This window comes from Danio rerio, chromosome 21 (genome assembly GCF_052040795.2).
Source record: "Danio rerio strain M-AB ecotype USA chromosome 21, GRCz13ab, whole genome shotgun sequence".
Taxonomy (NCBI): Eukaryota; Metazoa; Chordata; class Actinopteri; order Cypriniformes; family Danionidae; genus Danio; species Danio rerio.
In genome coordinates, this window is record NC_141041.1 from 42,524,613 (window position 1) to 42,540,000 (window position 15,388).

General features: G+C 37.9%; 3 protein-coding genes across 11 annotated transcripts in view; 2 read left to right on the top strand and 1 right to left on the bottom strand.

The window, feature by feature from the left end:
* nsd1b (nuclear receptor binding SET domain protein 1b) overlaps positions 1 to 3,494 on the top strand; it is a 47,744-nt gene extending 44,250 nt beyond the window's left edge. For all 9 annotated transcript variants that reach the window (XM_087301735.1, XM_087301726.1, XM_087301730.1 and 6 more), the window contains exon 24: positions 1,325 to 3,494. In XM_087301735.1, the coding sequence (XP_087157861.1) occupies positions 1,325 to 1,839 (515 nt within the window). In that variant the 3' untranslated portion in view covers positions 1,840 to 3,494. The remainder of the gene's footprint in view (positions 1 to 1,324) is intronic.
* The window catches only part of prrg3 (proline rich and Gla domain 3), a 303,812-nt gene that overhangs the window by 100,762 nt on the left and 187,662 nt on the right, over positions 1 to 15,388 (bottom strand). The window lies entirely within an intron of this gene.
* mrps17 (mitochondrial ribosomal protein S17) overlaps positions 15,324 to 15,388 on the top strand; it is a 7,938-nt gene continuing 7,873 nt past the window's right edge. Inside the window, 1 exon segment of the mRNA NM_001020559.2 lies at positions 15,324 to 15,388. This exon segment is cut by the window's right edge and continues 89 nt beyond it. The gene's annotated coding sequence lies outside the window, so the exon portion shown is untranslated.

The window sequence follows — 15,388 nt, forward strand, 5'->3', positions numbered from 1 at the left end:
CAACAGTGAGTGCAGGAAATTTCAGTCACGATGGGGCAAAGAATATTTCTTCACAGAGGTCAGTGGAATATGTGTCTGTTTAATTTGCCAGGAATCAGTTGCATTAATGAAGGAATATAATATTAAAAGACATTATAAAATAAAACATCAGGCCTTCAGCTCCTACACTGGTGCCGAACGAGATCAAAAAGTAAAACAAATAGCAGCTGGCTCATCAGCTCAACAACAGCAGTTTTTTTTCTCGTGCTAATAAAGTGCAAGAAAATTCTACTCTGGCTAGTTATGATGTAGCCCAGCTAATCGCACAGCACAGGAAACCTTTCACTGAAGGAGAATTTATAAAGGATGAGTGTTGCAAGTGTAATTTGCCCAGAGAAGATTCAAGATTTTAAAAACGAAAGTCTTTCTAGAAACACAGTTGGACGATGAATTAAAATAACAAATTAAAATAATTCCATAACACACACACACACACACACACACACATATATATATATATATATATATATATATATATATATATATATATATATATATATATATGCGCGTGTCTGTGTAATGTATGTAATATATGGCCCGGGACAACTTTTTTTTTTTTTTGTTTTTTTTGCATCTGGCCCTCGGCCCAAAAAGTTTGGACACCCCTGGCAGGGGCGGACTGGCCATCTGGCAATTCTGGCAAATGCCAGAAGGGCCGGACCAATTTTTAAATGTGGGCCGGTCAGTTTTTTTTTTTTTTTTAATGTATTGTTTTTACGTGGAGGCAGCTTTTATCTCTTGCTAGATGTGATATTATGATGATGATGATGATGATGATGATGATAATAATAATAATAATAATAATAATAATAATAAATGTTAAGCATTTGGACTAATATGCGACGGCCGCCTGATTTCAAGATGGGCCGACCCAATCCGAGGTTACCGTAATCAAACCAATTACGTTACGTTAACAATTTTTTACGTAATCAAAATCTGGCAAGAATGTCATATTATTTCACCATCTGTATACCAAAATAAATAGTAAATGTGCGTGTCCGTGGGTGGGGCTATGTCGGTGTGGTTATGTGGGCTGATGTGGCTACAGTGCCAGGGCTGAATTTTTGTCCCAGTCCGCCCCTGACCCCTGGTCTAAGCAAACCTGGTCTAAAGTTGCCATTTTCTTTATACTTCAGATTAAATACACCAGTAGTACCAAACTAGAAGTGCGAAACCCTTCAGAATCCATACATCCCTATCACATTACTAACCAACGTTCACTGAATCAGTGAATCCGCTTTATGACAGGAAAGATTATCAATGAATAACGTGTCTTGTATTTCAGGACGTTGGGAGTGTCCTTGGCATCAGTGTGACTTGTGTGGACAGGAAGCTGCTTCCTTCTGTGAGATGTGCCCTAGCTCCTATTGTGTCGAACATCGAGACGGCATGCTTTTCATATCCAAACTGGATGGGCGACTATCATGCAGTGAGCACGACCCCTGCGGCCCAGAGCCCCTGGAGCCTGGCGAGATTCGGGAATACCCTGGAGAACTAAGGCCAACCTACCCTATAAACATCATCAAATCTGCCAAAAACAAATCCCACATCCTAAACACCCCTAAGGCTGTCCCGCAGGCTCCCTCTCCCATTGATGTAGCCCCTCAGGTCTCCCCCAGCCCCTCTTGTAGCCCTCCACCCCTCACAATCTTTTTAAATGGTCCATATTCCCCCAATTCATCGTATGAAGAAAAAAAAGAAGAGGAAGAAAGTGTGACGCTGTTAGAAAAGGATGGGGAGAAGAGTGTAACTCGAGATAAATCAGAACGGCTAAGGATAAAGAAAAAAACCGAAGTATGAAGGTTGAAACTGTTGACTGATCTGGGGGTTCAGTTTCCCAATAGTCCTCTATACTAGCCATGTTCTTGTTTTCTGCTGAAAGTGTTTCTTGTGCTTTGAGTTCCATTCATCAACCTTTCATTACAACATACTTGAAGATGCTCAAAACAGTTTGCGTCTCATTCCTCAATATCTCTTGTAGATTGTACAAGATGAAAATGAGATTTAAGGCACTGATTTCAACACAGATAATGCGGTTCCCACTTTGTGCAGCATCATGGGATGTCATGATTTTGGCCATTGTAAAGGCTCATTCACACTGAACGCGTCTTTGCGTCTAAAAAAAGGCAAATGAGATGCAGTGACATCGAATACACAAGACATGTCACTCGTATCCTTTTTAATGGGGAAAAGTGTAACTGACAATATGGCGAATACAACCCTGCCTACTAGTACAGGAGCCAATCATCGATCAATATAGACTGACATTACTCTGGGGGAGGGGCTTGAAGCGTGAGTTACTGCAGATTGTGTGATTTTGATGTTTAGAAATGAAACTAAAGAGAGAGTTGTTGTTTAATTATATTGGTGATTCCTAACATGAAATTCAATCGTAAGCTTTGCGAGCAATTTTGGAGAACTTGATGTTTCCCCATTTAAAAGGAATGCCCGAGCATACTGCCCGAGAGGTGCTTCAAAAATGGCAGCAGAGTCAAATGACTTGCCTTAAAGGGACTTTGGCAGTGATCAAGAAATGATTTTTATAAAAACTCCAATGCTTGCCCCTTGCCCCAAGCTCTTCTGATTGATCCACTGCTTTGCAACTAATATCGATGAGCAGTGCTTGAAGACTTAAAGAGCAAACATGTGTTTACATTGTAAAATAATGGAAAAGTAGCGCATTGGAAGGGAAAAACATGTTCTGTGTGAATGGCCCCCAACAATGGAACAATATTTCTTGCTACACCTAGCATGATGAAAAAAGCAACAGTGAATAAAAAATGTAAATACGGCACTAAAAGAAGGGAAACGCCATTGCATTCTTCATCGAGTCAAATACTAATGTCCAGTAGTGTTACCAAAGCACTTGCATTTGTGCTGTAGATTTGCTCTGTGAGCAAATGGTACAGAACTTAAGCTAAGGTTACCTTTTCTATTGAATAACTGGTTCATATATTAAAGTCCAAAGTATTCTTTATTTGGGCAAATTCTATATTCACATTTGATCTTTGATCATATGGTTCATGTCTATTGACAAAAAAGATGGATGAAGTGTCTTTACGTCCTTAAGTTTGAGAAGTGAAGCCAAAATAACTCAGGGAAGCCACTTTTGAAGTATGACCATCTAACTCCTTGCGTATTACCTAATGTCTATATAATGGGTCTTTGGTTGTCTGTTATTTTGCTGCATTTATCGGACATCCAACCCTGAATATCCTGATTTTCCCAGGGTGAACCAGCTCATTTGCATTTAAAGGAACAGGCACAAAACAGCTAAAATTCCCTCGAACCCACGAGTTGACATTTTCAACAGGGTTTAATAAATGCTCTGATGAGTATTTTTAAATGAAACTTAATACTTTCTGGACACACAACAGACTTATTTTCCATCTTGTAAAAAAGGTAAATTAGGAGTCCTTTAAAGTGAAGAATAAATGCCCTGTATTATAATATGACTTGTTGTAAGACTAGTTGTGGATATTTAATTCACCCAAATATGGGCCTGTTGTGTTTGCATATACTAATGCAACAACTTCTGCTTGACTATGTGGAGAATACATTTAACCCACAATCGAAAAGCTTGTCTGTACTTAGTCAGAGCTTAATTTGTTCTGGAACACTCCAGATCCGGCACCTCTGAAATCTGGTACGCCACCTCATTTTACGATGCCCCTTCTCAACAGCCCTCCTCCCTCATCCGCTGTTCACATTCACTTTCTTCCACGTGTCCTGTCTTCCACAACTCCCCAACCCTCTTCATTTTAGTCTGCAACACCCTCCCATTTCCACCATCTTTACATTCATCCACGACACCTTTCCATCCACGGGTAACCTGCCGGATCTGTTACCCCAAACTGTTCCGGGACCTTGCAATTCACAAATTAAGCACTGTACTAAGTATATATATATTTTAGAAACTGCAGGCTAAATTTGATCTTTATATTCTGCTATTTTTGTCTATTAAATTACATGAAGCATTTTTAACGTTAATTATTTTAAGCCTATTACAACCCAAGCTGGCATCAGAAAATAAGTGGTGACAAAATCTGACTGTGTTGTCACCTGAAGTTGACTGCATCTGGTCCCATCTGGACCAAAAAGCTCCAAATGAACAACACCCAACTGAAATGAGATTGTACGTCCTACACCTGTGCGATAGGATGCTTTGTGTAACGGGGGCCAGCTAGTTAGTGCTGTGCAGGTAAAAACCTCACTCCTCTGACCTCTAAAGGTGCTCTAGCGACAGACGCTAGAGGCCATGGTCTTTAGCCTCCTTGTTAGAGCAATTGACTCCCATGCCGGTTCGATACCAGCTCGGAGCAAGTTGGGTGGTGTAGGACCAGCGGGGTTACATTTGCATACCAGCAGGTGGCAGTATCAGTATTACCATTCCACAAAGGTAATCCAGAACTTGTGGTTCTCTATGTTTCCTCTTGACTTGTGTTCTTTGCTTAGTTTAGTCTCTTAAGCTTTTTTTTGTCATGCTCTGATTAATTGCTGAACAAACAATCAAAGCATTCTCTTTCACCGATGGCCAACATGCTGAATCAGTCAAAAAATACGATGACAGAGTGTTTTTAAATAGCCAATGCAGCTTAACATAGAAGTTCTAGTAAACTGAAACTGCGTCAGTCCAGTTTTCAGAGTTCAGTTCAGTGTGGTTTAGTTTTCACTGCTGAAAGTCCAAACACTGAAGAGCAAATCAATCGATGTGCAGCTCCGTAAGTCTCAAAACCAAACAAGCCAGTGGCGACAGAGGCGAGGAACAAACTTCACCAATTGACGAAAGGGAAGAAAAAAAACCTTGAGAGAAACCAGGCTCAGTTGGGCACGACCATTTCTCCTCTGGCCAAACTTCCTGTGCGGAGTTGCGCCAGAGGCTGGAGAAGACTGGACGCCCATCATGGAGAAGCTGCATGTCTGAGTAGGTCACCAGCGGTTGATCATACTGGCCTACGGGATCAGTGTGGAGACTCGTATGTAACAGTGGTTTTTCAGGAATCAGTCTCCTGCACTTTGCTCCTCCATGACCGCCGCAGCATCAGCTCAGGATACGGCCTGGTTGAGGATTATGGGTACCTTGGCATCATTTCAATAACTCAATACCTGTTTTTTCTACTTCAAGCTGTCAGAGGCCCTAAACAAAAGCATGTGGTGCAGCAGGCAATTGAAACACAAGACACGGGCACATACCTAGCACACAGTTTGCTCATTGCCACTAGAAAACAGTTATTACAAGGCTTCACCTTAACTGAATTATGTGTGATAAGGTGGAGAATTTTCCCAGAACACTACTGAATGGTGCACATCAGAAGAGGGATTTATTTTTAAACTCATTTCGAGAAGATCACATGCTTATGATTGAACGCTGCTGGTGCTTCATCAGTTCCGTATATTGCACCAATCAGATGAATACTGACACACAGCTTTCCACTCCAGTCATCTTCGTCTTGAAGAATCCCTCCCTCCACCCTTACTCCTCCCCTTTTCTGATAGGGCGGCATGGCGGCCCACTGTTGCTGCACAGCAAGAAAGCAGCTGGTTCAGCCCCTCACCGAGCCAGTTGGTGTTTCTGTGCAGAGTTTGCATGTTCTCCCTGTGTTTGCGTGGATTTTCCCCGGGTTTTCCGATTTGCTTCCACTGTCCAAAGAGATGCACCATAAGTAAATTAACTACTCCAAAATAGCATCTTAAGACAACTCTTGGCCAGATTAATCTCGGCACGTTCACAAGCAGGAGAGTTCCCGAGACCTACCTGAGCTCAAACTCTCCTTTCGCCCTTCAAACAGTAGGGAGCCTCAAGCTCGAGGATATTCTGAGCTCAGGGCTCTCTCCCAGGACAGCATGCCAAACAAACTTCATTTTCAATCATCAGCTAAGTGTGAACTCTTGAAAGCAATTAGAATAGGCAATGTGTACTGATGAAGATACGATGATAATTAAATGCACCAACCTAATTTCACCAAGTAGGACATGCTCCTGAATTAACATCTATGTTGATCCTGGAGCAACATTATAATCAGCCAATCAGAATTAAGGGATACGTTTACAGTTTATGTTAAGTTTAGGCTTATGGTTAGATTTTTGCTCTTCTACATGATTGTTTTCCAACTATTATTCCCTCTGATTTTGTGAATACAGTTATGGTTAGGTTAAAAGGTAGGGAATAGTAATAGTTTACATTTTCAAAGAAAAATGATGTTCAAGGATCAAAATAAGCTGTGTCTCATTCCAGAGGCTGCACCGAAGGATGCATTCGATGTGCGCTGCGTCATCGAAGGCGTAACGAAGGCTGTCTCATTTATAAAAAAAATTCGAAGGCTTCTTTAAACGCAGCCTCTAAATGCGCCCTTCATTTCCCAGGTAATGAAGGACACAACCGGTGCATCCTTTGCAGCCTCGAACGTGCCGAGATTTATTGCACGCCGATAACATCAAGACACTTTTTAAAAGAAAACTCTAGTTTAAATGTAATTTGTGGACTTCGAGGGAGTCACCTTTGAAGTCTTCATCCTTCGGAAAATGCAGCCTCTGAAATGAGAGACAGCTTCAGATGTTAATCCAGGATCGCATCGTACTTGGCAAAATCATGCATGCTTAATGCATATATGCTCCACTATGCCACTGAAAGACAGGTTTATGACCTATAATGCAACCAGCCACCAGGGGGCGAATAACTTTTTTGGCTTCACTTTTCAATATTGTCAGATTGGCTATGCCCTGTGTATTTTGTTGCGCATACTCTGAATACTCAGCATGGAAATGTGACTTGAGTTTATTTGCGTTGATTGTTTGGTACACAGGTAGGCCATATTGAGACCTGGGGCCTGTTTCAGTAAGGATGTTCAAACAACTCAGAGTTTAAACTTGAACTCTGAGTTGATTTACCAAGAGATTAAAAACTCAGAGTTTTCGGTTTCAGAATAGCTGATCTAAGTCGGGTCAATCAACTTTGAGTAGACCAACTCAGAGTTAAGCGCGCAAACTGTGACTATAAAAAGGCATTATCAAAAGAGCGCAGATATTACGAGTGGCCATGACAATATCTTAAAAAAAGAGATCACCATGTCTTTTTCCAGCTGAACTTGATGTAATCAAGCAAAGTTATAGCAAATATGAGCGTAAATATTTAAAAAGCAGCAACTATCAGTGAAACAGAGAGAGTTAGCGTGAGAAAACAGCAGCTCAAGTTAATGCGTAATTTTACATTTAAAATATTTAAATATTTAACTATGATAAAAAAGTCATGTAATGTGTGACAAACATTTTTCTAAACTTTTTTACACGTTTATCAGTTTTAATAAACTTAAAAGTGCACTAGTGTGTGTCTGCCTTTAATTTAAGGTAATTATTTAAGAAAAAAGGACAAGCCATTCACGTACGTGACTTTGTTCTGTGTGTGACTAAAAGGTAGGCAATATATATGTTTCCTTCCAAATATATTACATAAATGTGCCAAATATCAACAGTAAAAGCAGAATTTACTGTGGTAGAAGAAGCTGTGTCAAGTATTTATTTATTTTTATTTATTAAATGTAGTTGCGCCTCAAGAATATGTTGACACAATTAATACATGGGGGCGTTTGAAGCCATGTGGCATGGACACTCTTCACACGCTCCAAACGCTCTGAGGTAATTAATAATATTCACTAATACTGAAACAGTTAAGGCATTTTAGATTGACCAAAACAACATCTTAGATGTTCTGCAGTGTGCTCAGCCTGCTGGTTTGTCCATTCACACACATTCTCATCATCATATGATCTCTTATAACAAACCTTTTTTAATGCACAGACTGTAATTTGTTAAGCATTTCCTTCGTAGTTTAGGCGCATCTTTTCTTATCAAATAAAAGTTTATCCTACTCAGTTATGCACATGCTTTTTATGCATATTTCCAAAAGTTATGTGCATCATGACGTTTCCATCAATCGTTTGTATCCTCATCTCCAAAATGAGCTCTAAAACAGGTGGGTGGAAACGTACGGCTAAGGCGAAAAATACCGCTTTGTCTTTAAAAAAGGGGAGGAGACCGACAGAAACTCTGAGTTTAGAGAATAAAACCTGCTCCTGACCAGGTTAGATTCACAGAGTAAGTTACCACAGTAACTGACTCTGAGTTAAAGTTACCTCTCTTTCAGAAACAGGCTTGACTTACCCTGCTTTCTCGAGTTTGACAAGCCTGCCATTTTGAAACGGAAAACCCAGAGTTTCTCTCATTTCAGGGTTAAAATACTCTTGAGTTTTCACTTAACCTCCTTTCTGAAACAGACCCCTGTTGTTATGAAAAAGGAATAAACAGAACAACATACTTCCAAAGCCCAAACCTGCATCCAAAATTGCATTCCGTTGTGAGGATGTACTTATTTTGAATGAGAGATTAATTAATGTTAAAAATGCTAAAAATGTTCTATATTATTGCAGCATAAATGAATTTGGGACGCTCACCACATTTTTACTGATAATGTATGTACAGTAGTAGGCAACTTATTAGTTTTAGAGGGAAATTATGTTTTATATAGTAGTTTTTACTCCGCACATTTATGCTGTCGTACATGTATGGAGTATATATTTAAAGGCTATAAGCATTTGGTTGTACGTGTAGATTTGCATCAAATCTGAAGTTTACTTTGGACTTTAAAATGCAGTAAATTGTGACAGTAACTAATAATTGAAATCAGTATTTTACTCCTGCATTTTTTTGCATCCTAGTCATAGAGCTGATTATTGAAATATTTTGAAAACTATCAAATTGATGAAGCACTTTTGTATAATAACCCAACATTTTTAAAAAAATTTGATTGTAATTTATTTTGTATCATTCAGGACATTTACCAAAATTTTCTTCAGCCAAACTGGGACAAAATCAACAGGAACTTGATATGCCATCCACAAAAAAATACAGATATTATCAGAATTATTTTATGTAAATTAGGCTGTGAATTTAAAGGTGTGAGCTTTTTACACTTTTGGCATCCAGCAGTTACGAAACTCTATCAAACCATCAAGTCCTGTCTAAACTTGTACCGTTGGTTGAGTCAAAACGTAATAAAGCCCATTCATGAGGTCTATTAACTAGTCAAATCAGTTAGCTAAATAAATATTTTTATAAATGAAAGATACATATGGCTGCTGAGAACATGCAGTACTGCGCGGGAAGAAATGCAATTTTCACGCGCAGTACTGTGTCATTAAAAAAAACAACATTTCTGTGCTTGACACAATAACCACCAGGTGACGCAAAGAAACAACCACTTTTCCATTGACTCAGTTGTCATGCATGTTTAGATGCATGTACAGTATTTGTGTGAGAAGGTGCTCGATTCAGCACGATTCCATCGATGCCTCGAGCGGCTGGGTTTCTTTATTTATTTTGGAGATAATGTATACATTTTTATTCACCTATGAATACAACAGAAATAACTTTACAAGTTACGTGTCCACTTTTGAAGGCTCAACACAGTTTCTTAGATCTAGATAAAATAGCCTAAGCGATATTGAAATAATTTAAAGATATATGTAACGGGGGCCAGCTAGTGAGTGCTGTGCAGGTAAACCTCACTCCTCTGACCTCTAAAGGTGCTCTAGCGACAGATGCTAGAGGCCATGGTCTTTAGCCTCCTTATTAGAGCAATCGACTCCCATGCGGAAGGTCGCCGGTTCGATTCCAGCTCGGAGCGGGTTGGGTGGTGTAGGACCGGTGGGGTTACATTGGTGTTTTGACCCGGATGGGAGTGAGGTTTAGGGGGGTGAGTGTAACGGAGGCCAGCTAGTGTGTGCTGTGCAGGTAAACCTCACTCCTCTGACCTCTAAAGGTGCTCTAGCGACAGATGCTAGAGGCCATGGTCTTTAGCCTCCTTGTTAAAGCAACCGACTCCCATGCGGAAAGTTGTCGGTTCAATCCCAGCTCGGGGCGAGTTTGGTGGCGTAGGACCAGCGGGGTTACATTGGTGCTGTTACCCGGATGTGAGTGAGGCTTATGGGGGTGAGTGTAACGGAGGTCAGCTAGTGTGTGCTGTGCAGGTAAACCTCACTCCTCTGACCTCTAAAGGTGCTCTAGCGACAGATGCTAGAGGCCATGGTCTTTAGCCTCCTTGTTAGAGCAATCGACTCCCATGCGGAAAGTTGTCGGTTCGATCCCAGCTCGGGGCGAGTTTGGTGGCGTAGGACCAGCGGGGTTACATTGGTGCCGTGACCCGGATGTGAGTGAGGCTTATGGGGGTGAGTGTAACGGAGGCCAGCTAGTGATTGCTGTGCAGGTAAACCTCACTCCTCCGACCTCTAATAGTGCTCTGGCGACAGACGCTAGAGGCCATGGTCTTTAGCCTCCTTGGTAGAGCACCCGACCCCCATGCGGAATGTCGCCGGTTCGATACCAGCTCGGAGTGGGTTGGATAGCGTAGGACCGGCAGGGTTACATTGGTGCCGTGACCCGGATGGGAGTGAGGTTTAGGGGGTAAGTTTAACGGGGGCCAGCTAGTGTGTGCTGTGCAGGTAAACCTCACTCCTCTGACCTCTAAAGGTGCTCTAGCGACAGATGCTAGAGGCCATGGTCTTTAGCCTCCTTGTTAGAGCAACCGACTCCCATGCGGGGTTACATATACAAATATTGGATATAATGAAAACATGAAATAAACCTGACATGAATTTAAATGAACCTGAAACATGAATGAATGAATCTGAAACGTGAATTTAAAATAAAAGCTGTAACGATTTAGGAATATTATAATATAAATGATTTAAACCATTTTAAGCCATTACTGATTTTTAATTTTACAAAGACTTATCTAAAAAAAGATTTTAGATATATTCTAAAAACAATAAACAACGAAGTATATTAAAACATTTTTCTTTTAAAATAAATATTATTTGTAAAGTATTTGGATACAAGCATATTAATCAAATTGTGTAAACAGCTTTTTTACAAACAGATTGGGATAAAACTGCCGGTAAAAATGTTTTCTATGACATCAAATAAGTGTTTATGATTTTATATAACATGGTAAATTTTTTTAATGAAATTAATCATCACGAGAAAGTAATCAGATTGTTACAACGTCAAAACCCATCCCTGCAAAGGTTAAACAAACGATCACTGAGAAGTCTAAAAGAGGACCAAATTTGCGGAGTGGGAAGTCATGCATGGAAAATTGAATGGATGTTCTCGGCTGGTGGAAGATAAACAAACAATCTTACCTAAAACATGTTAAAGCGCTAAAGCTACAGTGGATTTAAAAAATGTTCTTTCACAAAAACAGGTTTAAAAAGCCTAATCTTGGTGAGGAAAGGGTTTTCAAGTTATAATTAAATATTAATTAAATCATAAATACAAACGGAAAGGATGGTTTTGCTCACCCAAAAAAGCTCTGTTTGCACGATTCGATTAATATCGTCCAAATACTTTACAAATAATATTTCAAATCTTCTCAGTTGTTTATTGTTTTTAGAATTATTTTTTTAATTCTGATTTGTAAAATGAAAGTTCAAAATAGCTTAAAACTGTTTGATTTATTTGTATTGTATATACCTACATTGTTATAGCTTTTGATGTTTTATATTGGTTTATTTAACTTATTTATTTAACTGTTATTATTATATCCGATGTTTGTAACTCTTTAAAGGTTTCAGCTTAATTTATCTAGATTTATGACACTACAAAAGTGGACACGTAATTTGTAAAGTTTTATGTCTTTCTGTTTTATTCATATAGCCTCCTGAGACCCCGCCCATTGACTTGTGTCCTCTGTAGTGGACATTGCGTTTTTATTAATTTTCTTAGAATTTTTTGTGCTACTCTGTCAAGTCCTGTTGTACTGTTCAGAGGACATCCTGGACTTTCTAGTGATATGTCTTTTGATTGGCTGGCAAATAGGAACCACTTCTTACACTGCATCCAAAATGGCCGAATAACAAAAAAGCACATTTTAGGGGAAGGAGAAAGGTCTAGCTTTTTATGTCTTTTTACTGTTATTATATATATATATATATATATATATATATATATATATATATATATATATATATATATATATATATATATATGTTTATTAAAGTGTCAGGAACGATAAATTTAGCTTTTAAAGCTGTTAACTTGTTTGTGTTTCAAAATATCCTTTTTTAAATGTAAATGAATTAAAAAAAAAAATCTTTGGGTCTCAGGAGGATAGCCTATTGTATTATCTCCAAAAAAAAAAAGATAGAAACTGCTCGCATTAAAAACAGAGCTGTCGGCGGCCGGTTTCTCTAGTTTTAATTTATAAGTGATATTTCTTTGCGTATGAAGGAAAGTAAATCCTTTGTGCACAACTAAAACGCAATTATTAGCAACAAGACAATGCCTCTTAGTGATTTAAGAAGCAAATTGTTTAGGACAAATAATTTTACCCTATGTCTACACTCCAGAATTGCCAGATTTTCTGATTACCAACTAAAATGTTCTTCAAACAGCATTTTTTAACCATATTCATGTAAATAATTGCACTTCATAGTTTGACTGCGGCTCCTAGAGTCATTCCATTTCAGACAAATTATCAGGCAAGAGGGAAAAATAATTGTTGCCTTGTCAGAGACTTTAATTGTGCTGTAGTGCTTTGTACAGAATAAACAACACAATTACACACTTGTTGCATCATTGCTTTTGTCTTACCACCTTTCTGTATTTATTTTGGTGGCTTGAGAAAGCCAATATACTGTTATACTACATAAACGTATCATTCTTCCGTCTTCTTCTGAGACTAATTTCTATATGAATCTCCTCATTGGTCGTTCCTAATACAACCACCAAACTTACTCCAAACCTTTAAACTCATCTTATTCGGGCTGCTATATTTTTTTCCAACTGATCTGACTTACGGTTTTTCGAAAACTAACTCGGAAAATTCGGAAAAGTCCCTTTGACTTAACATTGGAACAAACTTTGTGACCGCATAACTTTGCGCCAGACTGTCATACAGACTTAAGGTTGGTTTCATTTAACTCAGACTACCAATCTGCCAATCACTGATGACCTTTCAACTTACTCGCCACACCCTAGCAACCACTTACGGCATCCTAGCAACTCTCCCATAGACTTTCAAAATCTACCATTGACTTTACTTTGAACATACTATCAACATACCAATCCATACAAACACTATACTAATCCCTGTTGGAAACGTACTAATAACATACTAACAAACAAACTACACTGAAAATACACTAAATCAGCCCTCTTAAAATACAGTGAGGAACTATAGTTGATACACAGGAACTACCGTGTACTTACACTGAAAATACACTACTGGGCCTCTTCAAATACAGTGAGGAACCATTGTTGATACACAGAAACTAAGTAGTTGTTTCACAATAGTTAAGTACATATTCCTGAGTGTCCAAATGGTCCCACCCTTCACAACAAAATTTTTGGTTGCATCTTTGAATAATAAGTATATTGCGCACATTGCGGTAATAAACAATAATTCCTTGTTGTGTAATAGAAGTTATAAAAATATGTGTGTTTGCAAAAAAATAGCTATAGCAAATATGTTGTGCAATGTAAGTACACTGTACCAAATGTGCAATTTGGGCTGTAGGTACATAGTTACTAAGGCCACCTAATGTAAAGTGGGACCAAACTTAATTCTGCATATTTTTTCAAACTTGAAAAGCAAAATTATTCCCTTTCAGCAATTGAGCAACTACTGTATGTATAAATAGAAATATAGTTAAAGATCCTAGGGAAATAGCTGAATTTAGTGCTAGCTTTTATAAAAAATCTTTATAAATCAAGATGCTCAGAGTATACCACCCCCTCAGTTATGGACTCAATTAATTATTTAAAGCTTATATTTGACTCTGACAGATTTTTTTGTGATGGCAATATAACTTCGGAAGAAATACTAAGTGCAATTAAGAGTTTGAAAAATAATAAAGCCCCTGGGTGTGATGGATTTACAGCAGAACTGTATAAATTATTTGCTGATGATTTTACTCCATTTTTAACTAATGTTTTGAAAGAAAGTATTGAAAAAGAAACTTCACCTCCAACGTTGACACATTGTGGAGGGTAGTAGCATCTGTGTGCAAGTCCAATATGAACTAAGGATAGCTAATGTTGTGCTGCATCTTCTTTTATTTAAAGGTAACTATAGTTACTAATGCAGTGAAAATCTGTTTGCTAATTATACACACATGAACACATTAGTGCATTGAATGACTTTATGTTTTTGTGAGCTAAACTAGGTTTTTGTAACATGAGCATATATCAGATGATGGAATACGGTTATTTTCTGTAAATTTAAACTGTCCTATAAAACTTCCGTGTTTTTACAGAAAATTCACTGCCGGTATTTTTCCGTAAATTTAACAGATTTTTTTAACTGTGTAAATAAATTAAAGCTAAATTATAAATGTTGCGTTGATTGAACTAAACAACATTACATTACCTTTATGTAACTAACTTAAGTTTACACAAATGAATATTCTTTCTTTAAGATAACTTAACTCAGTTACGTTGAACCTGTTGACATAAAAAAGTTAATTCAAGCCAACATATCATTTTTTTTGAGTGCAAGGTGTCATCACGCTCCTAAACCTAAGAAAGACCTTAATAATTTGGACAATTGGTGAACCATCACACTCCTTAATGATTATAAGATTTTTGCCACAATATTTGCCAAAAAAATTAAAGATTGTTTAGGTACCATTATAGATGAGGCTCAATCAGGATTTATGAGGGAGCGACACATAATTAATATAACATCAGACTCATTTTCGATTTATTGGACTATAATGAGTTGGTGGAACATAATAGTTTTATTCTTTTCCTAGATTTTTATAAACCTTTTGATTCAATTGAACACAATTTTATTTTTAAATCAGCGTCTTAGAGATTTAATAAAAACATCAATTTCAATTTAAAAATGTGAAAAAGAAGGCTGCGAATTGGAGAAATTTTGTTTGTGAATAAAATATTTTCCAAATAAAATAAAAAGTTAATAATGTAGTTCTCTGATATATCAGTTTTACCCTCAAAGTAACAAATAATATCTTGAAGTTGTAAGGGTCTGGAAGAAGCATTGTATTTATATTGTATTGTGGAGATATAAGCTATTCCAAAAGCGTTTTGTGTTTTCACATTAAAAAAAAAAAAAAGATTTGTGAATCAGCGTTTCGTCTTCACTTTTACAAAATGTGCATGAACTATCAACCTCCAAAAACTTTGCCTAAGTACTATTCACTGGATATATTTTATGAAGAGCATCCCATTTGACATTCCCCGTCGCCACTCCGATTGACGTCATCAACATGAGCCACTAGTCTTGACATTCAAACGCGTGCGGAATGTTTTCATGAGTTTATGACCTTTACTT